The sequence below is a fragment of the Caenorhabditis elegans genome, chromosome I (assembly GCF_000002985.6).
Source record: "Caenorhabditis elegans chromosome I".
In the NCBI taxonomy this organism is placed as follows: Eukaryota; Metazoa; Nematoda; class Chromadorea; order Rhabditida; family Rhabditidae; genus Caenorhabditis; species Caenorhabditis elegans.
This window is the reverse complement of record NC_003279.8, coordinates 4,010,463-4,032,902: the sequence shown is the minus strand read 5'-3', so window position 1 is coordinate 4,032,902 and position 22,440 is coordinate 4,010,463. Positions and strand designations below refer to the sequence as shown.

Genomic DNA, 22,440 nt, shown 5'->3' with positions numbered 1-22,440 from the left:
TGAAAAATTCAATTTTGGAGAAGAAAGGATTTAAACAGAATTATCTATATTTGAAGTGTTGCTAACATACTTCTTGTCATCTGTCGCCTGCATCGTTTGCACCTGCCACCATTACCGCCATCTCACGTCGTCGTCTTCTTCATGTCTTCTTTCTTATTTTGCCTGTTGTGTCCCCGGCGGTCTGTCCGGTCCATCAACATCCGTCTGCGCGCGCAGTGACCCTTGCGTTCTCTTTTTACGTCTGCGTCTCTACAGGACACTAGCACTGTCTCATATGACCAGCGGTCTGCTACAACGGCCGTTAGCCTCCCATAACAATTCGCTTGTCTCCCGCTTTCGTACGCTATTCCCGGAGCGGTGCCCACCCCAATGGTTGGGCCCTCTTGAGAGAAATAGTTCGTTTTGGTAGCTCTTCCTTTTCTTCTTCCTTTTCCACGATTTTCGCATTTTCACACCCAACGATTTGTAATGCGTTGTGCAACTAATAATTGAGACTAGATTCATCACATCTTTATTTGCTTATTTTATTTTATGCAGTGAAGACATTTGAATAATGCATACTTCCTGAAAAAGTACGTATTCTAGTGAGAAGATCTAATAACGTTTCGCAATGTTTCGACCTTTTCCATCCTATTTTTAGCTGCTTGAGTATAGAATTTCTTCAAAAATATCAATGAGTCAGTCATTTTAAAACAAACTTTAAAATTTAGTTTTAAAAATTGGCAAGACCATTTTGACCAAAATTTGGCAAGAGATTGTTTAGACTAGGGTCAAATAGAATTAAATTAGCTCAAGCCACATGTTGCCAATTTCCGATTTAAGCCATTTTTTTCCGGATTGTTTGAAATATTTTGTATACCAAACTTGTTCCAAGAAGATGTTAAGCTATATGAAAAGCTTCTAAAATTGTAATGCACTTATTTTTAAATGTTCTGGAAAATTTTGTTTTTTCCATAATAATTAATAATTTTGTCTCGATTTTTTCTTTGATTTTTAAAATCTTATTTAGTGTGATTTTCCATGATTTTCGAGCAATATTTCATCAGAAAATTTAAATCGAAAATCAACTTTTTCTCTCTTTTCAATACGCACTCTATTTTATTTTCTCAAATCTCTTTTTTTGAAAGAAATTTAAAATTCTTTGAAAACTGTCATTTTTTCAGATAAACGGGTTCTCATCTGATCGTCACAATACACACACAGACATTCAGAAGCACATGATTATTTTGAATTCAAGAAGAGTCGTCAAATTCGCATAAAATTCCTCCATCAGTTATGGGCGATTATGATGGAAAAGTGAGTTTTTTCAGTTTCATGGTGGCGGCAGCGGCAACTTGTGAAAAAAGAGGCAGAGATGCCGGCGCCGTAATCCATTGAAGCGATTAATGCGGAAAACGAGTGCAAACTGTACGATTTGATAGAGAAAAGAATACGTTTTTGTTTTTCGAATGTTCCGAGAAATGTCTTTTTCATCAAATTTTTAAATTTCAAATAATTTAATTTTGTTTTGTTAATATTGCCCAGACGCAAAGTTTTGCGATATTTGCAATAAAAATACGGTATTCGGTCTCGATACTACAAATTTTTGATGAGCCTTTAAAGATTACTGTAGTTTAGTTGATTATTGATTTTTTTCTCTATATTTGTTTAAATTTATGTGTTTAACAGTTTTTTTGTTGTAAAATTGTTCCGATGAAAAATTTTTTTATAAATAACAATGAAAATTGATGAAAATTCCGCAAAAACCAAATGCTAGAGATTACAGTATTCTTCAAATAAAATTTTATCGTGTCAAGACCGGGTACCGTATTTTGATACAAAAATCGTTAAATTTCGCCTATGAGTAGTAGAAAAAATTAACACCAAAACAGCAACTAAAAAATTTAATATAACTTTAAAGTTTTGCCAAAATTGAAAAAAAAAATTTCCGAGATCTCTACTCTTTTTCACGACTATAAATCTTGATTAGGTCCAAACTAAAGAAAAATAAATCATAATAATTGATGTATTACGATTACAAACCTTCCCAGACAATTGTTGAAAAGTGTAAAATGAGTTCATCACGTTTTTGAAATATGTTATGAGTCAATTGTTTTGTGTCACTCATTCCGAAATTCGGTGCTCTCCCGGTGCTCCTGCTTCTTCTCACCCATTATTTCCGGATAGATCATGAGATGGAGAGACGCAGATAGCACGATAATAGTGACCGGTTGTGTAAAGTTGTGTGAGAAAAGAAACGAAATAGTGGGAGCTTATCAAGCTCTTCCCTCAATCCTTGAAACAGATGGTACTCTCAAAGAGTGCCTTCTCGATTAGCACCAATCTTACTACTAGTATGTTGTTGTTCGAGACAGGATTATGACCTCGAGAAGCGAGGAAAATGTGAGAGAGAACGAATACCAACAAAAAAATCCGAATAGTGTGTGTGTGTAATGACGGCAGTTTATGGCAATCGGGGAAGACATTGAGAATTGTTGTAGTGCAAAAAATTGGAGGAAAAAGAAAGAAAAAATGAAAGAAAATCTCTTGTGTGCCGGGTTTTCTTTCTTCCTTTTTCGTTTTTTTTCGTGTTGGTTTGCCTTGCAAGTAAACTAGTCAACTTCAAAATACTCTGGTTGAGCTTTTACAAAAAGTTCTCTCAGTCTTTTTTCTTTCAAATACAAATTTTTCTGCCCAATTTTTTCACAAAATAAACAAAAAGAGCCAAACTTTTATAGGTAGTTTTTGAGTACATTGTACTGATTATTTTAATTTAAAATCAATGATTCTAGTTTGTTATCTCTATTTTACAGTTTCATAAAATTTAAAAAAAGTAATGTACAGTGAATGATTTCAAATTTTTCTTTCAGTATTGGCCATACAAAAATGAAAAAATACAAAAAATAAAAAAATTTTATAAAACCTAGATTTCCGTTTGACATTTTCTTTTTTATTCCAAGTTTTAGTGCAAGTTCAGCGAAAATTCGCCCCCTGCGACTTCACCATTTAGAATTCGAAAATTTCAAAATTTGGTGCCCGCTTCTTGCCCAGAAGTTGGCAAAGCTTAGATTGATTTAGACTGCGCCCAAATCCAGCCCAAACTTGATCCAACTTTTGACAAACTCTAACCCAAGTTTAAAACCACACAAGAAAAGTTGGGCGCACCCTAACCAAGTATAAGTTTTGCCCAATTTTTGGTCCAAAATTAGACAAGAAGCTAGCCCTAAAAATCGAGTTAGTGATCGCAGAACTGTTATCTCTGACTCTCTGCTTTTCCTCCAAATCAACAGTCATTTTCCATTGCCGGGGGCCGCGAACAGCGCACTAACCATTCCGTCCGTCCGTCCCAATACACGAAAAAGTCGATTAGCAGATTGAACTTGGTGATAAACTGCAGTGCAATGTGACCAGCCCCTTTTCGTTCCACTCGACTCCCCCCCTATTCCACTCTTCGGTGTTGTGTTGCCTGCGTCTCAACGCTCTCTCCCTCTATCTCACCCGTTTCCTCTGGTGGTGAATTGAATTTCGAATGGTCCTTCTTTTACGACAAACACTGATATTTTTTGGAGCCACTGCGAGCTTTTTTTGGTTTTCTAAGATTTTGGTTTCATGTTCCCGGACATTTTGAACTTTCAAAAATAATCTCAAAAACTCTATGAAAACTTTTGATTTTAAACAATTCGAAAAAATTCCAGATGACGATGAAAGCAGAAGACATTCTGCATGTTCTTCGTGACGGCATTGCAGTACTTCCTGGAGGACGATGTAGAGCCGGACAAGCAGTTATCGTATGTCCATCACGAGAGCAACCTGTCAATCAGGATAATTTACGCAATGTCTTTCTGTATTTATTTGAAGTTACTTCGTAAGTTTTTTATTTGACTGAAATGGAACAACCACACTGTGAAAAAACAAAATTTATAAAAAGATATTTCAAAAAATTTATTTCCATTTTTCAATTCAATTACTTAACAATAAGCCTAGCCTAAGCCCACAAAACACAAATTTCAAAAAAACCAAACAAAAAATTGAATTTGCAGGAAGATGGCACGCGAAAAGGGATTCCTTGTGGTAATTGATATGCGTGGAAAACAAACATGGACCAATGTTCGACACATTCTGAAAGCTCTCAGTGTATGGTTTTTTTTTCGTTTAAAAAATATGGATTCCTACAAAAACAACAAAAAACTATATACACTTATAACAGCCAAAAATAGCGGAATATCCTTTAAAAACTTAGACTAAAACCCTCTAAAATTATTCAAAATTTTCAAAATTTTTAGTCACGGTTTGTGTACGTTGCCAAATTTTAAAAATATTTTGGAACACAAATATAATTTTTTTCAACCATAGAAATTTTTTTTCTGTCGACTTCCAAAAATATTGTATGTGAAAATTGAATTTTCATAGCTTTTTTACTGTAAATTTGTTTGAAAATTTTTCCTGATTTTTGGAAAGTTTAACACTAGGAGCACAATTTTTAAAACAACTTTCCAACTATATCAAATGTTAATTTTCAGAGTATTGAAAGCTCATCAACAGTACAAGTGTTCATCATCAAGCCCGAAAAATTCTGGGAGAAACAAAAAGCACAAATGTCCCTTGGAACGTGGGATTTTGAAGTTGAAATGATCTCATTCGAATCGCTTATCAAAATAATCGACTCGTCACATTTACCGAAAACCGTCGGCGGAAGCTATCCATATGATCATGATGAATGGCTTGAGCTCAGGTTGGATCTCGAGAAATGGATCTGGAATATCACTGAAATTATGGAAAAGCTCGAGTCTGTACGTCGAGAAATTTGCGAAGGCGAGCAGCCTGTCGATGTGACAACTGCCAACGCTGCGCTGAAAAAGAGCCAACACGCAAAGAATAGTATATTTAATGTTCCGGTGGAAGGAATTGAGACAGAAGGGAATAAAGTGAGTTTTTGTTTTCTTTTTAATTATATTCAAAAATTTGAAAATAATTTAAAAATTCTATGAATGTTTAATACCTGACCGCAGGTGAAAATTCCTTAATTTTCTTTTAGTCATGTTAACTTTGCAGATTGCAACTCGAATATTAAAACCGTCGAAGGGTGTCAAAAACCCGGACCTTGAAGCGACAACCCCATATATTTCAAATTTGACCGATTCGCTCAGGTTGCTCAAGTAAGTTTTTTTTCTGTGTAAAATTTAAAAGTTAAAACAAAATTAAAACTAATATTAAAAATAAATCTTGAAAAAAAAAAATTTTAGCTGAAAAAAAGCAATCAAAAATGTATATTTTGTCGCCATTGGAAAACTGCCACCTACAGTACCCCAAATATGATTTTCCTGATTTTTGAATAACTACTTTCAGTATTAATCATTGAAGATGGAGTAAAAATTACATAATTTTTCGAAAATTTTTATGATTTTTTCAAGATTTCAAAAAAATTTGAAGAAAAGCCAATCAACATGAAAAATCAAAAATTTTAAAAATAGGTAATTTATCTGCGCGAGAATTCAAAAATAATTTGGCCCTTTCTAATTTTTTTTGCAAACTTAAAAAATAATCATTAAAAATTTATTTTAAAAAATCTATAATTTTTTTACAGTTATATTTAGTATATTTTTAGTTTTCGTATTCTCGAAAATTGACATATGCCGAATTATCTAGTCACACACGGGCTATGAATTCAGTTTCTTTTTTTCCAAATATTAATTCAGCCAATTTGACAAACCCCTAATTTTTCAGAGGCGAAGTAGCCAAGAATTGGGAAGTTCGACAGATGGAACTTTCAAAAGTGTACCAGCAGAAACAATTTGAACGTGACGCAGAACATATGATTGAGACGCTTCGGCCGTACAAAAAAGCCTGTGAACGTAGTATGGGTGATGTTGGTGGTTGTGCAAACGATGTCGTTCGGCTCTCTGCGGAGTTTGAGCAGTTCCAGATTGCTGTGAGAGTATGTTTTAAGTGATGTATAGACAATTTCTGGTTTTTTTAAAACAGGGTATGGAAGTGTCTGTGAAACAAGTTTTCGACAAGGAAAATCATTTGAGAACTATTGGAGCCCGGAATCAGATTGTAAGATTATATTCCAAAACACTTAAAAAAAATAGTTTTTTGGAAAATTGCAAATCTAATTTTCAGACCGATCACGTGGCGGCACGACTTGCCGAAGAATGGCACCTAGTCAAAGAACTCATGGAGAGGCGGAGTGCAGTTTTGCACAATGCCAAAGAATTCTTTACGTCAGCTCAACGATATTTCGCAGAAGTACCCAGATGGACTGCACAACCCGGAGTAAATCCAAACGATGTGCTCTTCAATCAGGAGTCGTTGGAAGAAGCCATTCGAAAACATGACGCATTTTGGGCTCAAGTTGAAGAGGTTTATGCGCAAGCTTATGATGATGCGTCAAAAGTGACAAGAGCTCTGAAAGAAGCTGATGCTGAAGATAATGTTGCTAGGGAGCATTCGAGTAGACTGCAAAGGGCACATAAGCAGTTGATGGAAAAGTGGAAAGAAAGACAGGTAGGTATAAAGATCAGGGACGGGTTAAAAAAAGTTATTTTGAACAAAAAATTGAAATTGGTGAAAGAACCAAATTTTTAATTTGTTTTTGAGCCTTGAAATTTTTGACTAAACGTTAAAACATTTGAACAATGTTGAAAGTTCAAAGCGTCTGTTTTTTGGAGTTTTGTCCCCGAAAACCAAGAAAAACCAAAAAATGCTCATAAATTAATATAAAAAATGAGGAGTATTGTGAAATTTGAGGAGAATTTGCAATAAAACGCCAACTATATAAATTCCCCAATTTCTAGGTTCTGCTCCATCATATGCTTGCAATGATTGCGTTTGAAACCGACGTGAGGTTAGTCGTCGATTGGCTCGAACAACACGGTGAACCGTATCTTCGACGTAACATTCATATTGGTGAAAACGTGAATCAGGCGAGAAGCTTCCAGAGGAATCACACAAATTTTCAACGGGTTGCTGCGAATACCTATGGTAACGTGCAAAAGCTTCATCAAGTCTATCAGGATGTGACTAAATCTGGCAGTAGTGAGTGTTTAATAGGATTGAAATTTTATTTAGAATTGATTTTTATAGAAATCTGCGACGTTGACACTATGCACGGTCTCATGACGGATCTATCGGCAAAAATTGAGAAGTTCACGAAGATCGAGAACTCTCGGGAGCTGCTGCTACGGCAATCGGTTCTTTTTCACACTCACTATAAAGAGTTGACGGATTGGTATGGAAAAATGGGCGAGAAGTATAAGGATCGGAGGATAGATCTGACGGTTCCAACTTGTGATAAGAATAAGGAACGATTTGTGTTGGAGACTGACGAGACTGCTCAAGCATACGCCATGACAATAGACGAAGGGAAGACGCTGATCGAAATGATGCAGAGAGCTACACGGGTTTTTGATGTTGATTACTCGGCTAGTGTTGCACACATTCAACTGCTTATCTCAGATATTGGTATGTATTTGAAAAATATATTCAGCGTTTTTTAAAGTATATTATTTTTCAATTGGTCATTTTGAGTGCGAGAATATTAGCTATGCAAGATAAGTTAGAGACTGCAAAACTTTGCCAAAGCGAAAACTGTTATCCTTAGTCGTCGAACAATAAAATATTTATTTCAAAAAAAATCATTTCAGAAGACAAGAACACACAGATCTCATCAGAATGGTCTCCACGACGAACTCTCCTACACATCGCCTCAAAGTTTGCCATGTTCGAACAGAATCAGTTTGAAGTGTTGGAACAGATCAAAAGTTGGGAAGTTGATATGCGAGAAATGGCAGAATCTGACTCATTTTACGACAAGGCTGATTCGGTTTTACCATTCCATAAAGATAACCAACAACAAGTTCGCAACGCGATCGCGGACATTCAAAAATCTGCAAAAGAGCTATCGCAAGCTTTGTATAGTCAAAAGTTGACGGATCTTCGGGACAAACGGGATAGAGTGGTGCTCGAAGCAATACGAGAGCATGTTCGAGAACTTGAAATTGCCGAATCCCGAGTGATGACGTACGCGAATGAAACTTCAATGAGAATGCAAGCAGCTTCGGAAGTCGGTGATCTCAGAAGGATATCCAATAGTGTTTGTAAGCTTATTGATAATCAATTATCAGCCCTCACGCAGCTAGGAGTCATTCCAAATGACTATAATGATACTGTGCAAAAGCAAGAAGAGTTGAGAGCTTTTCGTGATGCAGTTCAACATAAGCTCAAGGAACCGTATGACGCATTTGTTATAAGATTTCGAGAGCTGATGGAAAATCGGCTGGCGAATCGAGATGAAGTAGTCTACCACAATGAAGCAATTCAAGCTAAATACTGTCGACTCATGAATCTTTGTGAAGATCGGAATAAGTTACTAAAATCCGCACATGGATGCTACAAGACCTATGAGACAGCAGTGCTTCCAATACTCAATCAGTTGGAGTCTGAATATCACTCTCCGACGGTTACGGATTGGTGTGCAGGATGTACATCTTCGATCGACGCCGATCGAGCAGCTTATGTGGCAGATCTGCTCAGCAAGCACATGGACTATAAAGAACGATTCGGTAAAGGATGTACGTATGCGCTGAGAAACGGTGACTTTCTGCTACGTTATATTCGAAGATCGACGGTGAACCAAAGTGAACGGTAAGCCTTAAATTTTTAAAGGAAAATCAGTCCTTATTAGAGGTGTAGTAGAATTTTAAAAAATTTCACAAAATTCGAAAAATTTTTGATTTACAATCATGCGGAATTTAGTCAGTTTTTGCAATTCCTAATTTTGGAAGTCAGCCCAAAAAAATGTCTACGACTCACTTACTTGTATTTAAAAATTGTAGGGGTTTTTAGTCTTCAGCAGTGCTAAAAATGTCTTTAAAAAATCCATGTTTTTTGAAAAGTTGACATTTTTCAGAAACTGAATTTTGATAGTTGATAATGTTTGTATAAAACAAATGACAACTGAGATATAGGCTTACAAAGTATAACAATGGGGTGCAGTACTAATATAGAAAGTACGGCATTTTTGTTCTATCCAATTTTCCCTTCTTCATAATTTCCAAATTTTAATAGCCATACTTTATCACCCAAATTTTCTTGCATTTCGCACATTTACGATCCTCCGCGTCTCCTCTGGTTATGATACACCATTTAATGAGAGAAATTACGGTTCCAGGAAGCGACATGAAACGAAGATTGCTGACATGAAGAACAATATTCGAGAACGACAATCGAATATTCTCGAGCTATGGATGCAGAAAAAATTGTTGTTGGAAGGGTTAGTTTATCTAAATTTTATTTATACAAATTTACGTGATAATTTTTAATTTGACCTTCCTCGGGGGAAAAACAAATTAAAAATTTCATTTTCAGATGTCAGTCCTTCATTTTCATAGAAGCCAGTGCGAAAGAACTTTTGGAATTTATGAAAGGCGAAGGTAATCGAAAGTTGAAGCATTTTGAGAAGAAGGGTCGTCGAGAGTCAACCGATGATGACGATGAATTCGCAAAGTTCAAATCTGAAGTGAAGCAGAAGAAGACGGATATTCAGACGTTCTTAATGCTGAGCACAAATGAAACTATGAGCCGAGGGGTTCACGGAGACGAAATTGATAGGTGTATTGAGCAGGTTTGTAGCTTGTTTTTAATTATTTTTATTTAAATTTTGTGAAAGTTAAGACATTCAACAGTGTTCTAAGTTGTAAAAACCCGATTCTAGATCTAAGGTTTTGCCCAAATTTTTGAATAAATAATCAATAGAATTTCCGGAATTTCCGTTTAGATAATTGATTTTTCACAAAAATTTAATGAGCAGATAATGCGAAATTTTGCAGTTTTCTTCAGAAAACTTGGTATCATTTCTTGAAACAACCGATTTTCAAGGATTACTGTAGCTCTCAACTCATTTGGTAATTAAAGTACATCTTAAAGGTGCACGCAAATGTACACTGACCGATTTCTGCATTTAAAACGTGTTCGATTCAGAAATTCGCATCTCTAGATAATATGCTCGTTCTCTTTTCCAAATTGCGAGTTTGAAACAAAAAATAAATATTGATGAAATTATTCGAAATTTTCCGTGAAGATTTAATGAAATTAAAAAAAAAATTAATGAATCATTTCATTCCCAGGTGAAAGATGAGTTCAGTCGATTCTCACGACGTGTTGGGGACTGTGAAGTTGTATTGAGAGGGGAAAATGGATCAACGCAGTCGTCGAAAGACGAATTCTCACTTGATCGACACTCGGATACTGCCATATTCAATGAGAAGAAGATCAATGAACGACGTGAGGAGAATCGAAAGATGCTTGAGCCAATGCGAGAGCTTATTCAATCCGAACGGGATTATATCAAAGATCTCGAGAGATGTGTTAACATGTTCGTTTTTGGGTTCGAATTTTTATAGGAAAAATTATTACTTTCAGATACGTCAAGGAATTTGATCAAGCTGCGAAGAATGGAACAATTCCGACGTTGAATCCGCTGAAATATGAAATTTTCGGAAACATTGAGAAGATTTTCAAGTTTCATAATGAGTAAGTTAGGGTCTTCTCAGTTTACAAATAAACCTATATTTTTCAGCAAACTTCTTCATGAGCTTATCAAGTATGAGAATCAACCAGAAGCTGTTGGTGCATCGTTTATAGTTTGGATTGATTTGCTCAATGAGCTCTACACGGAATATTGCGTGAACAAGGAGCAGAAGAACCATGTCATCGCGACACCCGACGCCGTTTCGTTTTTCACCGGTATCCGAGAACGACACGGATTGGAGATCAATAACGAGATTGCGAGTCTCTTGATAAAGCCTGTTCAGAGAATAACACGCTATCGTCTGTTGATTGAGCAATTGATGAGAAGTTGTACGGATAAGACGAATGATCTCAAAGAGGCGTACGAAGTGGTGTGCAGTGTGCCTAGAAAAGTGAACGATCTCATTCATTACAACTGTTTGGATTTGAAGGATTTCAAGGTAGGGCTTGGACTTTCAATTAGGTATAATTAGTGAATCTGTTTTAAGAGAGGCTTAATCCCAGGTCTTATCTCTTGACAGTAAACAATTTCTAACATTACCGAGCTTGTCCCTTGCAACATAAAGTGACGAGCCTCTTCTAAAAATGGGTCCCTCGACCCTTTTAACAGACTTAATTTGAATCAGAACTTTCATATTTTCAGGTTGATGAGCTTGGACCATTTGTCACTCAAGACACTTTGACGTTCTGGGAGCCACGAGCCTACTTTAAGGGACGAGGAAAAGAGCGTCAAGTATTCTTATTCGATATTTCGATTGTTTTCGCTAAACGCATTGAAGTTTCACCGAAAAATATCAAATATGTGATCAAAGGAAAGCCCCTTCCACTAAGCGAAGTGTCAATTGTGGAGCACGTCGAAGGCGACACTTGCCGATTCGGTCTTCGTGTTGGAACTGTGTCGTCGAACGATAATCGCATTGATTTGAAGGCCAACAATCATCATACAAAAGTGAAATGGGTTCAGAAAATCCGTGATCTAACAGCTGGAATGTTGCCATTGGGTCTTGGAGTATCGGAGGCTTACTCAGTTGGAACACTATCGACAGCCCGTAGTGTCTCAGTGCGATCAGGTGCATCCACGTCGTCTGGTGGTGAGAATCGACAATCACAGGATGTCGAGTCACTTTTACGCCATCGATACAGTGTTCACAGTTGTGATAGTGAGGTAAGTTTCATGGATAATAAGGGATAGAGACAGATGGGAGGGAGGAGTGGAAATGTCTTCTTTTTATTGGCGGGTAGGTCGTGGGCCATGTGAACAGGTGTCTTTTCGCTGGAATGTGTGGCATGCATTTTTTGCATTTTTTCGCGTTGAGGCATCAAGTGTCAAGAAAACATGTTGGAGTAGTTGGAGTTAATTCATCAGAAACTATAGTAGTAATTCAATTGAAAGAGCTAGATTACCAAAAACCGTGATTCTAAATACATGGCTATCAATTTGGAAAAAAGACACTACTACAGTAGTCCAAGCTATTTTTAGTTGCCTTCCTGGGTTGCCAAATGAGCTCATTTTGGTGTGTGCCATTCAAATTGGAATGGTAATGGTCCATGCCGGGGTACTTAGATGATTGTACATCACAAGCATACATACACACATATACACGCAAAGGATTAGAGAGAGAGTCTCGTTTCTTCTCACACGGAGACAACAAACTTCGGTCGATTGCTCTCCCTCTCGGGAAGACGGCTGTCGTCTGCCGCCTCGTGATCGTCGCTGCTCTCTTGCCGAAGCATCTTGCCCCCTTCATCATCATCATCATCTTCTTCTTCTAGTCCTCCATCTTCACTGAAGGATCACCCTAATCGATATCATTCATCAGTTTCAAATTCCCTCCAAAAAAAATATTTGACTGACTGACTGAGGCTGAGTCAGTTGTGAACTCTCTACTTTGAAATACTGCACTGATCGATTCGTTTGATATGTGGTTGAAGTGAAACCATCCCGCTTCGATTGGTTTTATCGTGGCGCAATCTGTTCGGCTACCCCGTTGCCGTTCACATTTTTCCCATTGTCCCACGCCTCGTCCGTCCATCGGCACAACAGTCAACTTTCTGCTGCTTTCACTATTATTAAACTGTCCTATATATATTCCATCATTAAAATGGTGATAAAATGTTTCACTTGCTTGAGAAAGGTAAGAGTTATTTGAAAAAAAAGTAGCTACCCCCATATCAGCGTTGTTCGGCAAAGGCCCTAAAAATATGATAATCCTACTTTTTCATTCTAAAACTGATATAGAACTGTAGCAACATATTCGTTCCAGCATTTGAAAAAAAAATTGATTTTTTTAACAATATCGAGTAGTTCCTGAATGTTGTTGTTTGCCGTTAAAAGTTTTTCAGCAAATGGCAACTTCCGGACACTAATAGTCTTTTTTCAAAATTTTCGGCAAACCTTTTTAAATGGAACGAACCTATTTCTGCATTTTCAATACCAGTTTTTGATAGCTTCCTCTCAGCCGTGCCCCATATGATATGACGTGATTATCAATTTCCGTCCCGGGCTGACACTGGTTAAGAGTGACTCTGCTCTCCAGTAATATGTTGATTGGATTTGTGTGTGTGTGTCTCTTTTGCCTCCAGTTAGAGGCTGAATTAATTTTCTTTCTTTCCATTTTTTTAGCTCAAGAAAATACGAGTTTACAAACTATTTCCGGCCAGGTTTGTTTTTCAATAATGACTCGGAATAAGCAATGACCAGCCAGAGAATGAAAAGAGAAAATGAATTAATTACGATTCAAGCTCATTCACTCTCTCTCTCTCACTCACTCTTGGGAACACTGATTTTTTATTATTATTTTAAAACACCTTAGGCTTTGAAAGTGACATAACTATGCCCAGCTTACCGGTGGACTACGGCTAGTGGGGAAATATTAAAAACCAAATATCAGAATAAAAACTTTTCAAAAAATAAATGGAAAGTTTTTTTTTTTTAATTTCGAGAAAAAGCGATGAAAACTCAGTTTTCACCAATTTTTTTGAAGTCGTCTTTTTTTTGAAGTTTTGTTGATATTTTGTAATTTTTGAACTATATGAATGGTTATTTTAATAATTTCCTTTCACTGGCCGTACTCCAGTCTTGAAGCCTCGTCATAGTTAAAAGTTTGAAAAAAGTTTTTTCTCTCTCTATTTTCTATTTTGAGCGTCTCATCGACTTGATATATATGTTTGTTCCGCGTGACTGCACTATTCTATTCATCGTTGGGTCTCACCACACCGCGATTATGATGAGCTATTCAACTCCAGTGTTCTTATACCCTTTTTTCTCATTTTCCCCTAATCCGCCACCGACGCCTTCCTTCTTCATCATCACCCACATCTGAATTCCGACACCCAACTCTTCGTCCTTCCTACGCTCCTCGTCGCGATGTTGTTGGAAATGTGAGTAGTCCCCCCACCGGGGTGTTTGATATTTGTTCGCCACTCCTTCTTTTTCGTTGATGCCAAGACGTCGTCTCCATTTCTCTGTGAAAGATTAGCTCCAGCATCACAAACTCCTGCTATAATTGGCTACGATTATCATGAACAAGGTCTCCACTTACTGTTGTTGTTGTGACACCCTCTCAATTTATACTAAACCACCACTGCCGGCGTCATTCAATTTTTTGTTTCTCTAGCAATTCATTATTAGAGCCCTCTTAATCCTCTTCTAGTCAGCTTCTTAACGTGATTGTTTTCTTCTTCGTTTTCTGGCGGCTCCATTTTTGTCCCCCCATTGGCGGCATGGACAAATTGGTTCAGCGCTCTTCTCTTATTACGCCACGCCCTCTCCCATCTTCTTCATCATCTGTAGCTCCCACTACTTTTGCTCCATTTTTCCCCTCACCCCATTGACATTTCGACGAGACAATATAATTCAGTAAGAGAAGACTCCGCCTCCAAATAAAACATTGGTGGTCAATATATATGTTATATTGTGTCTCTTTGGATTGGATCACCACTTGATATTTACCCTAGTACATGTATCCATTTCATAGTTTTTTTTTGCTCTGCTTTGTGCGCCCCCGCCCCTCACAGCTCTTTTCTCCTCGTTTCGTTTTCATCAACATTCTGTGTCCCTCCCGTGTGTTTTTGTTGAATATATGCACATATTATTGATTTTTGGCGATTTTTTTCCCATAAACAAAATTTCAAAATTGTGTTTCTCAAGCAGGCTATTCGGATTAGTCTGTATGAGTCAAGCTGGCAAACAAATGTTTTTGGTCGAAATTTTTTTGTGAGCAAAAGTACTTCAATAGAGGGACCCCAACAATATAATTGGAGGTATCTTTTATTGGATAGCTATTTTCCTTTTTTTGAGCTTGTTCTCTCTCTCTCTCTCTCCTTTTTTTATTTTGCTCGTTTTCCATGAGAAATCCTTAGTCGTTTTTTTTTTGCCTTTTCGACCCGTCCCTCTGTTTGTCTTGCTGTTTTTTTTCGGTGATGCTAGACAGGTGGAGCGTGAAAATTAGATCTGAAGCGATGAAAGGAGAGCTGTGTGAGAGAGATTGAGTAGCCAAAGGTTTTCATGAAATGAATGAAATTGATATTGATTATTATTTTTATTCATTTTTCGGCAAATCGGCAGGCGAGGGCATGCCCCGAGGGTGTGTTGAATCTTTGAACTTTCTGTTCTTTTTTGAGGGAAGGATTCAATTTTTAAGTGCTGAACCTTTGTATTTAATAGCTAAAAAATTCGGAGTTTTTTTTTTGCTCATTTGGCTCAATTCGACAAAGCCATCTGATCCGCATCTTCTTCTTCTCCTTTTTTTTCACTCTTTCTTCTTTTGAAATGTAATTACTCGGCAGTTGTTTCTCTGTTTCTCATGGTGGTGACTTTCATTTTTCTCTTTGTTTTCCTTTTTCCCTCTCTCTATCTTTGCGTCGTCGTTCCTCCTAATCATCATTGTCAAGTTTCGAGGATCCGATGATTCTTGCAGAATGTTAACCTATTCAAAATCATGGCGATCGATACGATCGAGAACGGGTAGTCTGTACACGAGAGCACGTAACCGTCTGACGAGCTCATTTCGTGGTGGGACCAAGCCCGACAAGTTGACCGTCGATGGAATGGAGTTTGATGATTCGGCGGTGAGAAACAGCATCGGGGGCACAGAGCATAAACATATGAGCAACGCTGCTTACACAACTAGATTCATGTGTTTTTACTCCGCAATGGCGAACGAATTCATTAATATTTGAGAATGAGAAGTGTGTGTATGTGTGTGGAACAGAAGCTGCCGTCTATGATGGATAAAGAAATTCGATTCGGCAGCGACAAAAAATGTGTTCGACATGACACTTTTCCAGCGAGAGATCTCACACAACTGTCACAGATTTGATGGTTTAGAGTGGCGGGTGTGATGACCCCGGGGGACCCAGAACAGGAAAAAATAGGGAAAAAAGTTGGAAAAGTAACCCACAATATTCATAAATTTTGCAGCAGTCATCGGAGGTCTGGATCGTGACGGCAGATTTTGATGGACAAGTCGAAGGGCATTTGACTGTGCATAAAGGGGATCGAGTTGAGGTAAGATCTTGTTTTTAGAATTAAAAAAAATTATTGGTAAAAGTGAATACCGAAAATTTTGAGAAATATTAAAAATATAGTTACTGTAGAATTAAAACCGAAACTTTGTGGCAAAAAAATACATTACGGGCAACGAAATTTTTAATCATATTCCTGATATCTCGCAGCAATCGTACTAACGTTAAGAGTACGATAGACTACGGTACGAGCGCTGCGAGAGTCGAACTACTTTTTATACTGACTCTTCAGTAACTGAATTATGAGCAATTAGTAAAATCAATTTTTCAAAAAAATAAAAATTAGGAGTAGTAACCAAAAAAAATGGGGTACGATTATGTCCAACAAAACAATGTTCTTCAACTTTACAAGAGTGTTCCCTCAATTATTAATTTTTCTTGTTGAAACTGATTTAACATTTTCAAAAATTACCGATCCTCTATCTGTTTTTCTATTTTCATTGAGCGTAAAAAAAATTAAATTAATTTTTCTTGAACATTTGAAATTATGTAGATTATGGAAATTTTCAAAGTTTTAGCTGCAATTTAACTTCGAGATCTAGAATTAGAAATCACAAAAAAACAAAAATTGTGTTCGATTATGTCCAATAAAGCTCAATTTTATTCAACTTTTCAAGATTTTTCAATTTTGTTTTTCTTGTTGAATCTGATAGTAAACTTTTAATATAAATGTTTTAACTATAATAGAAAAATCTAACTTTTGGTCAATTAAATTTGAATTATAATGAATTGGAAATATTTTGATTAATTTTTTAATCCTTGAAATTGTATCTTTTCTATACTGCTGATTCAGAAAATTTCAAATAAATATCGATAACTTACAGATTGTGGAAGACCAAGCCACCGATTGTGCCGAATACGTGCAAGTGGTACTGTGTGATCAGCCAACGAAACACGGACTCGTACCCGCCTCCATAATTGCTCCACGTTAGTTCTTTTATTTCTTGCTTAGTTCTGTTGATTTTCCTTTCGGTAATTTTGTCGCTAGAGTTGTTTGGCGAGCAAAGTGCCGCCGAGAAGTTGAAAAAAAAACCTCGAGAGTCGCACATATCGATTTCGTGAGCCAACGGTCAGAGTTTTAAATAATTCAGAAAACAGCGAGTAAGGAGTGCGTGTGGTTGTTGTGTCAGTGATTCGTGCATGTGCTACATTCATCACCGTCATCATCTTCTTTTACTTTTTCTACTTTTTCTACTCATTTTCTTTTTTCTTTGATTTTTCCTGCTTGTTTCTCCTCTTTTCTTCCAAGTTCTCCTCCATCATATTCCCAACTTGATTAACCAAGTGCGGAGCAGCTCCCAAAGCTTAATGAGCAAGAAGAGGGAGAGGTCCTCCTCGTCCTTTTTTCTTTCATTTTCTTCTTGATTTTTTGTTGTCTCCATGAATTGGATGGATACGACGTTGGCGACGAAGATGGAGGAAAAGCAAACAATTGTATTCCTGCATCTCCATCTCCAACTCTCCTCTTTCATTTTTTTCCTCCATTATTAGACTGAAAAGCACCTCGGGTTTTTTTCCTTGAACCCTACTGATCAGATTTTGATTTGCCATATCATTGCCAACCTCCTTATTTATTTTGCAACTTGATCTCATTATTTTTTGTTTTCCCTACTTTTTGTTTCAAATTTATTTCCTTATGATTTGCTGCTGTACAGGAAATGTTTTGTTTGTCGTGATATAAATATATGGTTTTTCAATTTTCACTATCGTTCAAATTAACAGGAGCCCATATCCTCGGGCTTTTTCATAAAATGAGGTTGGAGGAATAAGAAGACACACACTCACACTCAGACATCTGGATTTTGCGATCTTTTTTCTTATTTTTCGTCCATCACACAAATTCAGCTCGGCTTTTTGTTTGCTGTGTCGTCTTCTTTTCGTGTCATTTCCCCACTCCACCCTTGGTGTCTGAACCTGATTCATTTCGTGTTATTTTTGAAATTATTGATGAGACACGGAAAAATAACAAATTTGTATTTCATTTGTGATCCAGAGGCATTTTTGAAATTTAATTTTTTTAAAACAAGGTTTTTTTCCGGAAGTTTTTTTTTTTGGAAAACTGATAATCAGAAAAAAATTGTTTATTGTTAGCAAAGTTCTACAATTTTTGATTTTTGAAAGAATTTCAATTAATTTTTTTAAATCAGATTCAACATATTTTTTAATAATGCAGTGATGTTTTGTAATTATCTTAAACCTTGATAGATTATTAAATTGAGAAGTCAATTTTCAAGTCTGTAAAAAAATTTTCAATTTTCAATATAGACCAAAAATCGAATAATTTTCGAGGACTTTTTTAATTATAAATTGAAAAAAAAATTTTTTTTTAATTTGAAATACATTTTTTAACGATTTTAGATTAATGCCACATGGTGAAAATTGCAATTCAAATTAAAAAGTTTTTTTTTAATTTTCGGAAACGCATTCCAACAAAAAATATTTTTTTAACAGAAAAAACTTAACGAAAATTCAAAATCAAAATATTTCGATGTTTTCTAGCGTTCGAAAGTTACGGAATTCCAGCAAATCCACCGTAATCTTTGCTTTTTCTGTGCTCTTGTCTGTTCTCATAAATTTGCTCCCGTGATTCGGTTGCTCCGGGCGCGGATTTGTTCGTCTATCGTCATTTTCCCACGACGTCTTTTTTGCTTCCTTTGGTGCAGAAAACAACGTGTTTCTCTAAAAAGAGGTTTTCATTCGTTTATATCTCCAACACACTCCAACACATCCTACCCCTCCGTCCTCTTTTTTAATGTTTCTAGTTCTCCGGAAGTTGGTCATTCCGGTCCCTTTACCAGGGGATATTCCTATCCTACCTGCTGCTCCCCATTAGTTTTTCCATATATATTTTTTCGTCGCGATCTCCAGCAGCTCCTCGTATAAACTCCGCTGCTAAATCTTCCACTACCACGCAACAAAAAAAAAAGGTTTCTATTTGCTCAGACTCTTCACCGAAAAAAGTGATAAAATGAAGAAGTAGTGATTGACAGGCAGTGTGTGATTTGAAGAGACGCAGAAATCTTTCCCCATATGTTTTGTTTACTTGATTGAAAAATATGGCAGAGACCACACATAGATTCACAGTTTTGCTGCTGCAGATCGGTTTCACAGAAAACTGTTTTTTTGCTGCTGCAGTTTCCTAGAATAAAAGACAATTTTTCTTTCCCAGAAAACAATATTTTTACGATTCTTTCGACCTGTGAACTCTTAAAAACTCAGTCAACTCTGAACAAAGTTCAATTTTTGAATACATTTTTTTATTGAACAGTTCCAGTCTCTAAACACAAATTTCTACTCGATAGGCCGTCGCGGCCATCTAATAAATCGAAAATAAGAACTCGCATTGTTGTTTGACACTGAAATGTCATGTAATTTGTTACACAACCAGTTGTTCTATTTTTATTAAGTTCTTATTTCTGGCCCGGCAAAATTTGTTTCGAATTTACAATATTTTCTAGTCTAGAAAAAATTGAGGAAGACACCGGAGGCGTGGTGGCTTGTATCTAAATATCCAATTTCCAAAAACCAAACGGTCGTGTGTTCAATGCCTACAAATTGTGTGGTCTCATCTCGCTTAATTGAAATCCATCTCTTGTTGTTTTTTATTGGGAAATTTATCCGTTTGGGTTCCAACAAAGTAGCAGAATCTCAGCGAACACCTCTTGGAGCACGTAGCTATAACCTCGATCGATCTTTCTTTTTTTTTCACCAATGACAAATATCGGATCGGAGCTCTCTTTCTCCCAATTTCTTTTTCTCAGTTTCTCTTCCACTGTCAGCGGTTTTTTAGTTGGTTGGCTGGTTGCGGTTATGTATATATTTATTGATATACACTGAGCAAAATCGAGAGTGATCGGGAAAGTTTGTGTGTGTGTATGTATGTGCTCATCAAATCTCGCTGCTGCTGTGCCCTCTGGGCGCCCGTGAGAGAGCAACATACTCGGCGCGTGCCCCCCGTGGTGTCTAACTGACTAACTGTTTTTTTTTTCGGGCTTTCTGAGATTTCCTTACTTTTCCAATTCACAGTTACCTAATTCCTGATGTACCCATTGTGTTCACTAGGGCATCATTCGTGCATTGCAACTGTTAGCAAATGTTAGCAGCTTCCTATTATCCCTTTTTCGGATTACTCATTAATTGGATGTGCACTGCAATGCACATAGAGCCACTTCCAGCCAACAAAGAGCAAAAAAAGAAATGAGCAAAAACTGGGAGGAGAATAAAAGAAACGGCTCATTTCCGAGGCCACTCTTGCGCCATTTCTTTATCTATTCGATTTTTCCCCTCATTTCCAATTTTGTCCTTTTTCGCAATTTCCTTCTAGAATGTCATTTCTTCTCCTTGACGACAATTCATGAAAAAAGGACGAATATATATTCTTTTAATTGATGAAAAATGACAAATTCTTGGCGGCCCTGTCCCCCAATAAATTTTGCGCTTTATTGACTCTGTGCAGTACGTCTCTCTCTCTCTTTTTTTACATTGTGAGCAAAATCACGTGGCTCTGCGATGGATGGAGAAAACGGCGATTTGGCCTCGAATTGATCCTTAGAACTTTTGACAGTTGCCCCCTTTTGAAAGTTTTGGAGGTACTGTGGTATTGGCCGTATTTTGAGTTGAAACTTGTTTCAGTTTTACCTAATTCCACTTTAGTTTCAGATTTTTTCTCTTACAGTTAGTACTGTAATTTGGAAATTTTCATTGTACCTCCAAGTTGTACATTTTTATTTTGGCAAAATTTGTCTCATTTTTACAATTTTTAAAAAGCTTTTCCTTCAACTTTTTGTATAAAAAAATGTCATGTTTACTGTAGAACACTTAAAAGTGAAGTAAATTATAATAAATCACAGAAGAAACTTAAAAAAAATTTTTTTAGATTTATTTCAAAATTCGGCTCATTCCCTGACACGGATCAATTTTTGAAAGTGGCAATCGCATGAAAAACCTATTCCTCGTTGTTGATCAAAAGATTCAATGGCATATATACTCTCTTTATCATCCCAACTTACCATTTCATATATCAGAAATTTACCACTTGAGCCTCTTCTCTTTTCCCTTTTTTCTCGAACCAATGAGGTCAAAGAATGACAATAAGTTTCAACGTACACACACACACACACACACAAACAAACAAAAAACTCTTTGATTTCCCCGTGCGATATTGCTTCACTTCATCTTCTCCATCTATCAAATCGTTTTTAAATCCAAAAATCTGTTATCCTTTTACTGTATATTCATGAAATCTCTCTATCACCTCCACCAACTATGTCAATGATTCTCAGCCGCATGATGCGACGGTCTCAAACTGTGGAGGGCAGTACGGACTCGGAAGGTGGCGGCGGTACAACACCCACTAAATCCTCGAAAAAGGAACGATGGTCGTTTGCGATCAAACGACGGTGGTTTTCCTCGTCCACCAGTCGACACAGTCATGATCATGACGTGGCGATTGTGCAGCCGACGAAGACGACGCTTGGTGGAACGGATAATAATAATGGTAGAAAAAAATATATATATTTAAACTTTGGTCGTTGGCTCCGATTGGTAATCGATTATAAAAATGACTCAAATGGTAAAACGTATATGCATCTTTAATTATTTGTCGTAGTAGTTTTAATTATTAAACTTTCTAGTTTAATCGACACGATTTACATTACAGCAACAGCGTGGCAAGACACAAGGGCTTAAAATGAGCGAAAATTCTCATATTTTGGCGTTTGTGTAATAATAGGAATCTGAAATTCAATGGGTCTCGCACCGAAAAAATCAGTCTTCATTTTATTTTTGAAATAAAAACTTTTATCGAATAAAAAAAAATACTCGAATGCATATACTAAAATCGCTGCGAGACCCATTTAAAAACGTGTGCTTTTATGAGAGGTCAGTCTTTAAAAAATAAAATCATCTCTAATAAGTCGTTTCGGCGCAACTTAATTATAAAATTTCTGCAAATTAATTTCCAGAAAGTAGATTATGTTTTTCCACAATCAACTAAATAAATGAATTTTATTTCAGCCGAATCTGGAAGTGTACCTGACCGCCCAGACGACTCGAATGCCTCGGGATCGACGGTGTCGAAGCGAAAATCGTTGCGGTAAGTATTTTAATTTTTTTTCGAGAATTTGCTTTCACTCTTCATATTTTTCACTCGTTTTTTGTCCCAATTTTTGCATCTTTTCTCCTTCTTTTTTTGTCCATCTTGATGATCCACGCATCAAAAGTAAGTGGGTACTTGAAATGGAAAAACTGAATGGGACATCAGTTTTCATTCATTTCTCGCCCCTATTTTTGGTTGCAAACATTTATTTTATTTTTCCCAAAAAAAAAATCCCATTTCTGTAAAAATTATGAGAAGAAGCGAAATTTTTTCTGTCGAAAAAAACTGAATTTTCGTTTCCTTTGTCG

At 36.6% G+C, this 22,440-nt stretch overlaps 1 protein-coding gene and 2 non-coding genes across 10 annotated transcripts in view; all 3 read left to right on the top strand.

Annotated features, from left to right (window-relative positions):
• Positions 1-1,163: 1,163 nt before the first annotated feature.
• The window catches only part of unc-73, a gene marked incomplete at both ends in the record, with an annotated part of 32,440 nt that continues 11,163 nt past the window's right edge, over positions 1,164-22,440 (top strand). The window contains 20 exons of one of the 8 annotated variants that reach the window (NM_001026325.2): positions 1,164-1,296; positions 3,675-3,844; positions 4,020-4,113; positions 4,500-4,904; positions 5,032-5,135; positions 5,704-5,914; positions 5,962-6,036; positions 6,103-6,486; positions 6,777-7,017; positions 7,066-7,443; positions 7,626-8,625; positions 9,152-9,253; positions 9,349-9,604; positions 10,107-10,354; positions 10,402-10,512; positions 10,559-10,949; positions 11,153-11,674; positions 15,932-16,018; positions 16,860-16,962; positions 22,051-22,129. In NM_001026325.2, coding sequence (NP_001021496.1) covers positions 1,276-1,296; positions 3,675-3,844; positions 4,020-4,113; positions 4,500-4,904; positions 5,032-5,135; positions 5,704-5,914; positions 5,962-6,036; positions 6,103-6,486; positions 6,777-7,017; positions 7,066-7,443; positions 7,626-8,625; positions 9,152-9,253; positions 9,349-9,604; positions 10,107-10,354; positions 10,402-10,512; positions 10,559-10,949; positions 11,153-11,674; positions 15,932-16,018; positions 16,860-16,962; positions 22,051-22,129 — 4,982 coding nt within the window. Of the gene's footprint in view, positions 1,297-3,674; positions 3,845-4,019; positions 4,114-4,499; positions 4,905-5,031; positions 5,136-5,703; positions 5,915-5,961; positions 6,037-6,102; positions 6,487-6,776; positions 7,018-7,065; positions 7,444-7,625; positions 8,626-9,151; positions 9,254-9,348; positions 9,605-10,106; positions 10,355-10,401; positions 10,513-10,558; positions 10,950-11,152; positions 11,675-12,238; positions 12,645-15,426; positions 15,580-15,931; positions 16,019-16,859; positions 16,963-17,126; positions 17,728-21,317; positions 21,533-22,050; positions 22,130-22,440 lie in introns of those variants that run through there. The other 7 variants (NM_001381834.2, NM_001026326.4, NM_001262584.2 and 4 more) reach the window with 7 other exon arrangements.
• On the top strand, positions 12,672-12,692 carry 21ur-15385. Its single transcript, NR_050048.1, has one exon.
• F55C7.9 lies at positions 15,435-15,517 on the top strand. Its single transcript, NR_101545.1, has one exon. It is a non-coding gene; the product is annotated as an Unclassified non-coding RNA F55C7.9 (non-coding RNA).